The 13,917-nt window shown below is 44.7% G+C and overlaps 1 protein-coding gene across 1 annotated transcript in view; it reads right to left on the bottom strand.

Moving 5' to 3' along the window:
- Positions 1–208: 208 nt before the first annotated feature.
- LOC146813512 (uncharacterized) overlaps positions 209–13,917 on the bottom strand; it is a 451,939-nt gene continuing 438,230 nt past the window's right edge. Inside the window, exon 10 of the mRNA XM_085620293.1 lies at positions 209–2,491. Coding sequence (XP_085476419.1) covers positions 1,509–2,491 — 983 coding nt within the window. The 3' untranslated portion in view covers positions 209–1,508. The remainder of the gene's footprint in view (positions 2,492–13,917) is intronic.

The raw sequence follows: 13,917 nt of genomic DNA on the forward strand, positions 1-13,917 counted from the left end.
CGAAAACAAAACTAAAAGCCAGTCATTTACAATGCCAATAGCTCAAACTCGTGTAAATGCGAGACCTATTGCATTGCAAATGCATGTTGTAATTTGCATCCCAAGTGTGCTGAAAACAGAGATTTTAACAGGATCAATACAAATCAACACACTTTTACTTGGTGATGCACAAATGATAAATATTCACTAAAACCCAATTTTCACTCAATTAATCAATACATAAGATCTTTATTCAGTCTGAAACAAACCATAAAAGAACAAATAAGTACACAAAAATTAAAATAAACATTCATTATCATTTGTGCACTATGTAGTTTTGTCAGTAAAACTGTAAGTCTGTGCAGATTTAGCGGCCAGTTCAATGGAAAATGTGCAGTCTGTAATTGACATGTGCTACGACGCGGTTCTTTACGTACATTAAAGAATCACACAAAGCATGTCCATTAAAGAAAGCTGGGTCACAAACGTTAGCTGTTGTAAAAAGTTGGTTGTGGTACTAAAATGTTTGGGAACCACTGTTCTACAGTGTTTCCTCTAGCCAAGACCAAAATATTTTATCTGAGTAATATACTGCATGCATTACCTTATTACATTAAGAAGTTCACATGCCACAAAGTGAGCTAAAACTAAATTCCAAGGTATTTATTATAGAAGAAATTTTGCAGTAGGCCAATGATCAGCTATTTGACGTGGCTTCTTGATAAAGTATTAATTGTTCGAACTCTAATTATTGCCTCAATCTGGATGACTGAGAAAACCTTTCTTTCAGGCTGAATGGTTTGAAATGCCCAGCTTGCTCTGTGTTCTTTAGTGATACAGAAGATTTGACTTTCGGGTGAATGTTTTCCCCTAAACTGAGCAGTGAGGAAGACTCTCTCCTCTGTACGTTCTCTGGCGATTTAGAAGATGCGAGAACTAAGAAAAGGGGGAGGGGGGACCAAGAGAAATGTACAGACCAGCGAGGACTGGTTCCCCAAACATTAATACAAAACACAGAGAATCCTCGGGTCTAAAATGCGTAGACAGCATCAAGAGGGACAACAAAAAAGTTAACTAGTCGCTAGTGGGAGAGTCCTTTAATTAGGACGATATCCCATCACCCACCAAGGTGGCATGCTTCATCAACTGGGATTCTCCTCTTGGCGGAGACTCCTAGCTCCGCTAAGGGCTACAACCCCTCACTGTGAGGGAGGAGCTCAGATACACTCAGTGCATCGATACAGCCTCTCTCCTGTGTGTATTCTCTGGTGCTCTTGTCACAATTAGTGCATTGAAAAGGTCTTGATCCTATGTGTATACTCTGGTGATTTACAAAATACCCATTTTGAGTAAAGCTCTTCTCACAATCAGGGCATTGAAAAGGTCTTACTCCTGTGTGTATTCTCTGGTGCATTTGGAGTGTTCGCTTGTCACTAAAGCTCTTTTCACACTCAGTGCAGCGATGAAGCCTCTCTCCTCTGTGTCTTCTCTGATGAGTTAGAAGATTCCCCTTTTGAGTAAAGCTCTTCTCACACAGTGCACTGAAAAGGTCTTACTCCTGTGTGTATTCTCTGGTGCATTTGGAGTGTTCGCTTGTCACTAAAGCTCTTTTCACACTCAGTGCAGCGATGAATCCTCTCTCCTGTGTGTCTTCTCTGATGAGTTAGAAGATTCCCCTTTTGAGTAAAGCTCCTCTCACAATCAGGGCATTGAAAAGGCCTCACTCCTGTGTGTATTCTGTGGTGATTTAGAAGACTCCCCTTTTGAGTAAAGCTCTTCTCACATTCAGTGCATTGAAATGGACTCACTCCTGTGTGCATTCTCTGGTGAGATAGTAGATGCACCTTTTGCGTAAAGCTCTTCTCACATTCAGTGCATTGAAAGGGCCTCACTCCGGTGTGTATTCTCTGGTGGTTTAGAAGACTCCCCTTTTGATTAAAGCTCTTTTTACAATCAATGCATTGATAAAGTCTTGCTCCTGTGTGTATTCTTCGGTGAATTAGGAGAGTTTTCTTGGAAACAAAGTTTTTCTCACACTCAGCGCAATGAAAGAACTTCTCTCCTGGTAGCATTCTTTGGTGAAGAAGATTTTCATTTTGTGCAAAACTATTTTCACTCTCAGTGCAGTTACTGAGTCTCACTCCTGCATGTATATCTTCGGAGGTCTGAAAAGTGGTATTTCGAGCAAAGCTCTTCTCACGTGGACGACACTGGTATGGCCCCAATAGTGTGTGTGTTATTTTGTGCCACAGAAGGCTTGGCTTTTTAGAGAAGCTCTTATCGCACACAGAGCAGGGATAAGGTCTTGTCTCTGTATGGACTCTTTGATGCGCCACCAGAAGTGCCATATTCATACTTTGTTTTCCACACTCACTGCAGGTGAAGTTTACATTTCTGGTGTGGATTCGCTGGTATTTTTTATTTTTTGCGAGTTTGTGAGTTAAAATCTTTGCAGGCTTGAAGCATGTGTTTGGCTCTTTATCGATCATTATGCCATCTACTGATTGATGTACTGTAGAAAGAAACAAGAGCAGGTTTAGTTCTTAGAATCACCTTCAAAATATTTAAGCACAGAAATGTGAAATTAATGTCAAATTGATTTGGTCTTGTTGCATCAAAAGGCTTGATGAGTTAGTAAAAGCTTTTCATTAATAGACAACAGCTGCCCTGAGTCTGGCTACTACCCTTGTGCTTGTCAGATTTAAGGACTGTTAGGAAATCTGTAATATTCCCTCTCACGTGAAGTAGATGTTAGGAGAGTAGGTTTTATTGCTAAGAGACAGAAAGCAAGCCACCACAGTGCAAACAGAAGAAGGAAAACCTTGAACTGCCTGGAATCTTGGGGACTCACAGATTACCACCTGCTAAGGCCATTAAAGCATCATACAGGAGGTAAACATGCACAGTGATGGCATTACATAATAGGAAAAACAGGATAATGGAATATTGTGTGACATCTCTCCGTAGAAAACAAAATCAAAGAAGGAAAGTTCATGAAAGCGATGGTCTACTACATATCGCTACTTAAGAAGAACAAGAGAAAATTAACGAAAGCAAAAATTAGGTTGATATTTTCTGTAAAATATTAAAAATACAATCTACAAAAAAAAACAAGCATAGCAAAAATAATGAAAAGCACATCATCAGCAAAATGTTGCTGTAAGCATCTCTCCCAGAAACTCATACAAACAAGAAGAGTCCATTTGACTTTCACCTCTTTGACTCTCAGCATTCCATCAATTACGGCAATTTACCCTAACTGCATTTCTCCATATTTTATCCTCCTAGTGATTTATGAGAACTTCTGTGAGAGGGGATCACTCCCTGCTGACCTTTGACATGCGGTGATTGCAGTACCATATAAAGAGTGCAAGCCCAGGGATGACTGATGACTTTGGGTTGTATCCTCCGAACTCCATCTTGAATGTCGAGACTAAATTATTGCCAACAATACTAGGTCACAGGCTAGCGGGAGCGATTACCTCACTGATACACAGGGATCAGACAGGCTTTATTCCTGGCTGATCGATGCAAAAACATCTCTGGCGTCAACACAACTGGCTAACTGCGGTGCAAGATGCCCCCTTTCCACTTGTACTTCTCGCCACAGACAGGGAGAAGAAATTTGAATCAATTTATTCACCAGACCTTTTTGCGACTCTGAGAGGTTTGGTTTTGGTCCACAATTCTGCAGTTGGGCAACTTTGCTGTACACTGACCCCACAGCAGCAGTCTGTGGGAATGAGGCAAGATCAGACCCATTCTCCTTAGGCCAGGGCAGGAGGCAAGGGTGTCCAATTTTCTCCTTACTGTTTGCCCTTTTTGGCAAGCTTGATAAGGGGGAGGAAGTGGAGGCGCTACAGTGGCAAATGGAGAAACAAACTCTATTTATGTATGATTTCCTATTATACATCACTGATCCTGCCGCATACTTGGGACCCCTACTTGAGAAGGTGGAGGCCTTTGGGGAATACTCTGGATACAGGGTGAACAGAGGCGAATTGACACTTTATAGAGTGGGGCAATGGAACCAGAGATACGAGTCCCTGAATCAATAAAGGTCTTCACGGACGGCTTAACATATCTGGGCATCTGTGTAATGCAGGACCCAGAGGTCTTCTGGGAGCAAAACCTTGAACCACAAACGGTGGTCTTACAGGTGGACAGTTGACTGCATTTACCCTTTGAAAAAGAGAACTCTCGAAACGCGTCAGGGCTGCGGTCTGCTGCTTGTAATTAGCGGGTCAGCGCGACTGTTTTACCAAAATAAGCATTGGGAACGCTCTTCTATGTCCGAGTGCAGCCCAATTGTTGGACATTTCCCACGGAGCTCGTATATATTTGCGGCCGTCCTGCCGCAGGGACTGCACCACTTCGTTAATGGGGGCCACGGAGCTCCTAATCAGGAAGGGCTTCGTTTGTGGGGCACAGAAGTGGATTAAGACTGTCACGCTGTCTGGGGCTCATGTGGAGCCGTAATTTCCAGTGAATTTGGAGCACCACCATCTGAGGGCTTTAAATACGGACTACACCTCCCAGAACACAACGTGAATTCTCATACAGAGTTGTCCAATCAGGTCTCACGATATGGTGGAAAAAGGAAAGTGTGGCCGCACGTGTGCTTTTGACTGCATTTACGCTTTGAAAAAGAGAACTCTCGCAACGCGACAGGGCTGCGGTCTGCTACTTGTAATGAACGGGTCAGAGCGACTGTTTTACCAAAATGAAGCATTGGTAAAAGCTCTTCTGTGTCCGAGTGCAGCCCAATTGTTGGACATTTCCCAATGAGCTCATATATATATATATATATATGCTCCCAAACTGCCCCAACAGGTAAGCCGCACTCAAACACCAAATGCTCAGTGAAAGCCTTTATTAGGTATAGACAGCATCCACCAGCCGATTGAATAAAGCAGCGATACCATCAATTACAGCCTAACGTGTGTCAAAGGTGATCCTTCTTCATCAGAGGCATGATGGGATAACGTTACGTGCATTAAAGACACAGTCTCTTGAATTTAAATTAGATTCCATGCCCACAAAGGGGCTGCTCGAATGAGGCTGGGAATGCATTTTGGGAACTGTAGTTTTCGAATCTTCTTTCCTGGATGGGTGCACTATTTTCTGCCAGTAAATCAAAGACCACAGATAGACCTCAGTCGGCGGTGCTGTCCTCAATCCTATTCTGATGCTCCACTCGCAAAGCACGATGAATATCGCGCCTCGTGGCCCCCTTGGATAACGGGGTGGTGCGAGCTTGGCGGCAGGGCGGCCGCCAAATATGAATGCTCCAAAACTGCCCCAACAGGTAAGCCACACTCCAACACCAGATGCTCAGTGAAAGCATTTATCAGGTATCAACAGCATTCCGCCAGCCGATTGAATAAAGCAGCGATACCATCAATTACAGCCTAACGCGTTTCAAAGGTGATCCTTCTTCATCAGAGGCATGATGGGATAACATTACGTGCATTAAAGACACAGTTCTCTTGAATTTAAATTAGATTCCACGCCCACAAAGGGGCTGCTCGAATGAGGCTGTGACTGCATTTTGGGAACTGTAGTTCTTCTTTCCTGGATGGGTGCACCATTTTCTGCCAGTAAATCAAAGTCCACAGATAGACCTCAGTCGGTGGTGCTGTCCTCAATCCTATTCTGATGCCCCACTCGCAAAGCACGATAAATATCGCGCCTCGTGGCCCCCTTGGATAACGGGGTGGTTCGAGCTCAGCAGTGGGACGGACGCCAAATATGAATGCTCCAAAACTGCCCCAACAGGTAAGCCGCACTCCAACACCAGATGCTCAGTGAAAGTCTTTATTAGGTATAGACAGCATTCCGCCAGCCAATTCAATAAAGCAGCGATACCATCAATTACAGCCTAACGCGTTTCAATGGTGATCCTTCTTCATCAGAGGCATGATGGGATAACGTTACGTGCATTTAATTTAAATTCAAGAGAACGGTGTCTTTAATGCACGTAACATTATCCCATCATGCGGAATGCTGTCTATACCTAATAAAGGCTTTCACTGAGCATCTGGTGTTGAAGTGTGGCTTACCTGTTGGGGCACTTTTTGGATGCATTCATATTTGGCGGCCGCCCGCCGCCGAGCTCGCATCACCCCGTTATCCAAGGGATGCAGAAAGAGGCAACAGATGTGCAGAAGGAGGCAAGAGAACTGCAGAAAGAGGCAAGAGAGTTGCAGAAACAGGCAAAAGAGGCACAGAAAGAGGGTACAGGTGGGCAAACTGAGGCAAGAGAGGTGCAGAAAGAGGTAAGAGGATTGCAGAAATTTTGAACAGAGGTGCAGGAAGAAGCCAGAGCAGTGCAGAATGAAGCAAAAGAGGTGCAGAAAGAACCAACAGAGCTGGAAAAAGAGGCAAGAGGGATGCACAAAGAGGCAAGAGGGGTACAGAAAGAGGCAGGAAGGGTGCAGTGATGTCACTGACCATGTCATGAATGATGTGATATGTGATGTCACCAGCAGTGCATTGCGGGGGAGCGAGTTATAGTTAGCTCAACTAACTATAACGGCCGAATTTCTCTGGTTTTGTACGAGTGAATATCCAACTAGCTATAACATCCCTGGAACCTGTGGTTTTTTCAGTGAATTTCTAAGGTTTTTTAAATGTTAATTTCTAAACTATAACGTCCCTGAAACCTATGGTTTTTTCAGTGAATTTCAAAGGTTTTTTTAAATGCTAATTTCTAACTATAACTTCCCTGAAACCTATGGATTTTTCAGTGAATTACAAAGGTTTTTATAAATGATAATTTCTAACTACAACGTCCCTGAAACCTATGTTTTTTTCAGTGAATTTCGAAGGTTTTTTAAATGCTAATTCCTAACTATAACGCTCCTGAAACCTATGGTTCTTTCCGTGAATATATATATATATATATATATATTTTTTCATGGCAGAGCAAGATTGCGGATATTGATGGAGAATGTTTGGGGATTATCAACAGCAGGATTCCATGCTGTGAGAGACCTCTCATCTCGACGTGCACGCTGCCTGTGCTCATCATCACAGCTCCTGGCACCCTTGCCAGCACCCCCTTTGAAACTGCACTCAATACTTTGCTGCTTGTGCTGCAGAGGTCAGTGGTGCCCTTTACCCGCAAGTGTGTCCAGCTACCGGAGCCATACCTAATCTGTGTGTAGAGTGCTGGCAAGTGAGTGTTCACCATGGGGAGACAAAACGCTGGTCGGCAAACAACTGCAATGAAGCATAAAGGGCAGCAGGCCCCAAGCCTGTTGGATTTTGATGCACCCGCGCTATCTCCGAGCATCACTGCACTTGAGGATAAAGTGGAGACCGTTTTAGGTGCTATTGAGAGTGTAGTCATGCCATTATCCACAACAGCCAGCGCTTTTTCCAAATTGTATCTGTCAATTTGTCTTAGTGGTTCAGTAGCGTCTTGCTGAGAAATATTCCAAATCTCATTGTAAATGGCGTATAGGAAGCATTTAGGGCATGGTGATCTAGGACCTAAGAAGAAATCTTTTAAATCCATGTCATCAGAAGGGAGAGATCAGTGTTCCCTAACTACAGCTGATGTGGAATGTTGCAGCTGTTGCTGAAATAACTTTCCTACGCTATAGGTAGTAACTATCTCTAAATGTTGTGACTGAAAGTTATGGGGTCTGGTTTGCTAGCTTTAAAACCCATAGAAGAGTGTGACAACCATTAGTGTCAACTGGCCACACTAACCACCCATTTAGACCTGAAATAGAAGAGTTGTATGTACCATTCTGAATCATGTTGTTTAGTTGTTCTCCTGTAAAGTTTGCAAAACTTTGCCAATTGTCAAAACGTGCAATGGGAATGCTAGGTGTGTTAATTTCCTATGCACATTCACCCCAGTAAAGAGATCTGGGCCTAAATCCATCACTTTTTGCTCACCATGCGTTCCAGTTTGAACCCAGCCATATGCAAATCAGTCTTGACCCTGTGCCTCATGGGAACAGTCCAGCCCGAACTGCAAGCCAGGTCCTCCCTGGACTGGAAACAAGCATTCTAGGACCGGTTTCGGGGTTTCACCCCTCTTCAGCCAGGATAGCTTGATTCCAGTGGCATGGAGAGCAAGGGACCTACGTCTGGGCATACCCTGCCCACTCGACGTGACAAATGCAAAAACAGTTGATTGACAGAATGCAGAACAATGTCATACATTCACCCCAGTACAGAGATCTGGGCCTAAATCCATCGTTATTTTGCTCACCATGCCGTTCCAGTTTGAACCCAGCCATATGCAAATCAGTCTTGACCCTGTGCCTCATTGGAACAGTCCAGCCGAACTACCAAGCCAGGTCCTCCCTGGACTGGAAACAAGCATCCTAGGACCGGTTTCGGGGCTTCACCCCTCTTCAGCCAGGATAGCTTGATTCCAGTGGTATGATGGAGAGCAAGGGACATACGTCTGGGCATACCCTTCCCAGTCGGGGTGACAAATGCAAAAACAACAGCTGATGGACAGAATGCAGAACAATGTCATACATTCACCCCAGTACAGAGATCTGGGCCTAAATCCATCGTTTTTTGCTCACCATGCCATTCCAGTTTGAACCCAGCCATATGCAAATCAGTCTTGACCCTGTGCCTCATGGGAACAGTCCAGCCCGAACTGCCAAGCCAGATCCTCCCTGGACTGGAAACAAGCATCCTAGGGCCGGTTTCGGGGTTTCACCCCTCTTCAGCCAGGATAGCTTGATTCCAGTGACATGGAGAGCAAAGGACCCACATCTGGGCATACCCTTCCCACTCAGGGTGACAAATGCAAAAACAACAGTTGATGGACAGAATGCAAAACAATGTCATACATTCACCCCAGTACAGAGATCTGGGCCTAAATCCATTGTTTTTTTGCTCACAATGCCATTCCAGTTTGAACCCAGCCATATGCAAATCAGTCTTGACCCTGTGCCTCATGGGAGCCCGAACTGCCAAGCCAGGTCCTCCCTAGATTGGAAACAAGCATCCTAGGACCGGTTTCGGGGTTTCACCCCTCTTCAGCCAGGATAGCTTGATTCCAGTGCTCACTATGCCAAAAAACAGTAGGCACCCCTCTGCAGGCAGAATTACACAGCAAGGGAATTCAGGGGAGCTGGTGGTGAAGTCTTGTATCCCTGCGACTTCAGGCAGGCGGCAAGCACAGTTCAAGCCCTTGGAGATTCTTCTTCAAGATTGCATAAGTACACACAAAGTTCCTTTGCTCCTTTCCTTGGCAATAAAGTAACCACTGCAGGCCAACCCCAACAGCACAGAGGCAGTCTCCTCCTTCAGCTTCCTTGGTTCTTCTCCTTGGCAAAGGTTTGTCTTGATTCCCAGAAGTGATCTAAAGTTCTGGGGTCTGGGTCCCCCCTTTTATACACCAAAATCCTTTGTCTCTGAAGGGAGAGAGTGTCTGTACCTAGTCTAAACCAGTTCTGTGCAGTCCTGGAGCACTTTGTTTACAGGACTCCTTCTTTCCTTTGACAGTGTGGGCCAAGGACATCAGACGCACCAGAGGAGGTGGAGCCAGCATTGTGGAGGGAAGGCCCAGCCCTATTAAGACCCAGCTGTTGACTCCTCCCACCACTCTACATGCAGATAGGTCTATTCAGCCCTGTGCTGACTCACCCTGTCTCCTGGAATCCCCCAGCCCCTGTCACTCAAACTCCAGATAAGGAATACACAGCAAAGCAGAGGCAGGTTTGGATGGTTAGACAAGAAAATACCTACTTTCTAAAAGTGGTATTTTCAAACACAGAATGTTAAAACCAACTTCACTAAAAGATGTATTTTATCATTCTGAGTTCAGGCATACTAAACTTGAATTTCTACCATGTTCCCTGGGTCAGTTAGGATTATAAGATGTTGTAATCAAACTACCCTATGGGGACTGGTAGCCTTGCAATAGTGAACAATGAAAATGTCTGTAATTCACTATTAGGACATGCCACACACACCAGGGCATTTCCTACCTTATACATACAATGCACCCTGCCCTTGGGCCTACCTTAGGGGTGTCTGATGTGAAGAAAAGGGAAGGTTCAGGGACTGGCAAGACTGCACACAGGCTCTGCAATGCCAGGTCTGAGACACACTTTACAGGCTGCTTCTGTGGGTGGCACAACCAGTGCTGCAAGCCCACCAGCAGCATTTGATTTACAAGCCTCGGGCACACACGGTGCACTGTACTAGGGTCTGCAAAGTAAACCAAATAAGCCAATCATGGAGTCACTAATCCATTACATCACTTTACAATAGGGAGAGCATATGCACTTTAGCACTGATCAGCAGTGGTAAAGTGCCCAGAGTTATAAAACCAACAAAAACAGGTCAGAAAAAATAGAGGAGGAAGGTAAAAAGTTCAGGGATGACACTGTAAAAAGTCCAACAACTAGCTTATCCACTCCAGGGGTTGTCTTGTTTTGTGGGGTTTATCCGATTATAAAATGAAGACTACAAGTCCTAGAATGCAAGGAAGGACCTGGACTGGATGAGCTACTCATGCATGACTAGATTATCCACACCAGGGTTTGTCTTTGCTTTGTCGGGTTTATCTGATTATAAAATGAAGACTACAGGTCCTAGAATGCAAGGAAGGACCTGGACTGGATGAGCTACTCATGCATGACTAGCTTATCCACACCAAGGTTTGTCTTTGCTTTGTTGGGTTTAACTCATAAAATGAAGACTACAAGTCCTAGAATGCAAGGAAAATCCTGTACCTTTTCAGCTACTCATGGATGACCTGGAAACAAGACCAGGGCTAAACTGGGTTCTCAGAGTGTGAGGTGGGTCATGACTGACTATGGCACAAAGGTTAGGTAGGGGACACTACCTAGGATGTAGACAGGGTGGAGTAGTGGGAAGCAGATGTGCAGCACCCATGCATGAGGGAGATTAGCAGAGTCTAGTGAGGCGAGCCAAAGTGACAGGGAGAGGTGTGGAGAGGATGGAAGAGATGTTTCAGGGAGGAAGGCCAAAATAGAGGTGCTGGAAAACAAGAATTAGTGGTGAGGGTCAGTAGTCTAGTGAATGATTTATGTAGTGTAGTGCTTGGTAAAAATGAAGATGTAGGTATCAGGGTTTCACCAGTGGCACAGTTATGTGTTTTAAGGTTGTGAAATATCTCTTCAAAGACCAACAGGTTCCTAGGAGTGACTTGGGTGATCGTAGTTCGTTTTTTGAGAACTGGGTGTAAGATGACAGAACCAAGTTGCAGACACTTTGAATTTCAGAAACCTTGATTATGCCAAGTTCAAAATGGAATGTGTATTGCCATTCTCCCAAGTAAAAAATGTAAAGAAAATGAGGTTCGGTCTTGGTGGCTTTAGTCATTGTCCTGGTGTTAGAAGTTGCATGATCTCACGGTGGCATATTTAGTAATTTTTGCACTTTTTAGGTCGAGCCTGGACAGCGCATGCACTGCTCTGTGGCAGGCTGTATTGGAGTATGGAATAGAAGCACCCCTCACTCTCCATCCATATTGGTCATTGGCTTCTGTCATTGTCCTTCGTAAATGCTGGCTTCTGATTCGTTAATAGGCTTGTTAATCCCTCCTCAGTACTGCCTTGTCTTCATTTGTAACCTCCCATGAGGACTGGCCCTTTTACTTTGGTTGTTACATGGTACATCTTTTTTAGTCTGCAAGAACTATTTTCTTTAATGAGTTTCTCCTACAGCAGGCACGACATGCTTTCAGCAACATTCAGCGCGCTTTCAGTTTCCGAGCAGCCCGGGACTATGGCGTCCGCTTCTTTGAATATGTCTTCCGTTTCCAAGAGTTTCAGCAATTGGCATTGTAAATGATAATGCCTTTTATTTATGTGTTAATTAGCAAAACAGATAAATAAAAGGCATTGTCATTTACAATGCCAATAGCTTAAACTCTCGCAAATGTGAGACCTTTTGCATTGCAAATGCTTGTTGTCTATGGTAGCTGGTGGGTACAAAATGGACAAACGCTCAGGATCTGCATGTTGCAAGTGGAGTCTGAGTCAGGAGCTGAAGACCGGTCATCTCAGAGTGTAGAAAGGGGTGCCTGAGTTCTAAAGTTTCTCCCTCCACTCAGGGAATATAATGATGAGCTATTTAGGGGTGATTGGTATTGTACAGGATGAACTTAAGAGGCCTGGGGAGGAAGTACATGCTCTCAATGGACGGCATAGAGCACTATGGGGCATGACATGCAAGAATGGTGCCAGTACCACTTCATGGGGTCTAGTTAGGTGGAGGCAGGAAGTGTAGATGAACTAGTTTAATGAACAATGATGCTGTCAGTGTTGTAGCAAAACAGCGAGTACTTGGGTGAACACAGAGTACAGTTCATGGTTGTATGTCGACCCCAAACACGCAAGCCTGAACAACGCAGTATTAACAACAACCACGTCTTGACCATGCATACCTTTACCACACATGTCTTTACAACAAATTTAGTTGTAATGTGATAATTGAATAAGGCATATGCGTCGTTAAGGTTCTGCCCTAGCTCCCGCCCCGAGTCCTAAATCCTAGCCTCCCACCCCGAGTTCTATCCCGACCCCGGATCTAAAAACAGCCCAGCCCCCTGCCCTGACTCTTAAATGCGGACCCCAGCCCTAAAAACAAATCCCACCCCAGATCTAAAAACACCCCAGCTCCCGTGCCCTAAAACCCACTCCAATCCTTCAAAATCGACTCAGACCCCCCTGCCCTGAGCCCTAAATCCTTGACCCCAGATTTAAAAAACACCCCAGCCTGACCCCTAAAACCATCCATCCAGCCTTCAAAATCGACTCAGATCCCTCTGTCCTAATCCCTAAAACCTTGACCTCCGATTTAAAAAACACCCCAGTCCCCCCCGCCCTGAGCTGTTGTCATGTACTTAATGTACATACCAAATTACATATGTTTTGTCCAATCCACACGACATAACGGTTCTACACAGGTGACCTATTACCCAGTAGCTTACTTCTGTTTTTTCGACAATAGGCTCTCGGTAACCTATCTTAATCTGTGTAATGACATACATAAACATGTCCTCAGGCACAGCAGATTTATTCTGTATAAGGGTCACCTCTCTTTTTTCATCCATGGCCAAGAGCCAGCTATGCAGGAGTGTTTTTGTTTAGAAAAGGACTAGTGAATGTTTTCAAAACATCGATTCTAGAAGAAACCCTGGAGTGACCACTTAAGTATAAAAGACCCTCACTGTCCCTTACAGAAAGAGGAGAATTCCTTCCAGGCTGGACCGAGGCTCTGCAGGCTGATCCTCTGACAGGCAGAGACCTGACATCCCTTGAGCGGTGCTATCCTCGACGCAGAGATGGGTTCCTTCATTTAGAACCATCAGGTGAGGGGTTAGCAATTCCCTGGGGGATTCTTGGCTCCATTAGGATCTATCCTGATATTTACATACACAGGCTTCTCCTACATATCTAGGCTAAGGCATTTAGGTAGGCTACGCATCATAGGACTACGCCAATGCTATTGTTTTATATAATATGCTTTTATATATCTTATTAGGTAGAAATATATCTATTTTTACAATATTGGTGCTAGCGATCACATTTGTTGGCTCCTGTCTTCTGATTGGCGCAGCTAATATGTTTCACACTAGATTGACGCTTGACCAGTAAATAATTATTGAATCCATTCCAACCGTCATTCTATGTGTACTTTGAGTAAAAGTAAGCACAAGTGACTGAGCGAAAGATACCATATTGTTTCCACGATATCTGAGGAATCAGGGTTGTAATGTTCGGTGGTTGCCAGAAACTACACACACCCTGTACCACTGTAGAATACGGGGGGGAGGGGCGTGGGGGGTAGTGGCACCATGGAGCTAGCAGGTCTAGCAGCTGACTCATCCTGTGGGGGTGTCCAGAGTCTGTTTGCGCACCAAGCCCTCAGTTTAGGTCATCCAAAACACGCAGGTCCTGGGGAGTCCTAGGAACTACACGA

Source organism: Triturus cristatus, chromosome 7, assembly GCF_964204655.1.
Source record: "Triturus cristatus chromosome 7, aTriCri1.1, whole genome shotgun sequence".
Lineage (NCBI taxonomy): Eukaryota > Metazoa > Chordata > Amphibia > Caudata > Salamandridae > Triturus > Triturus cristatus.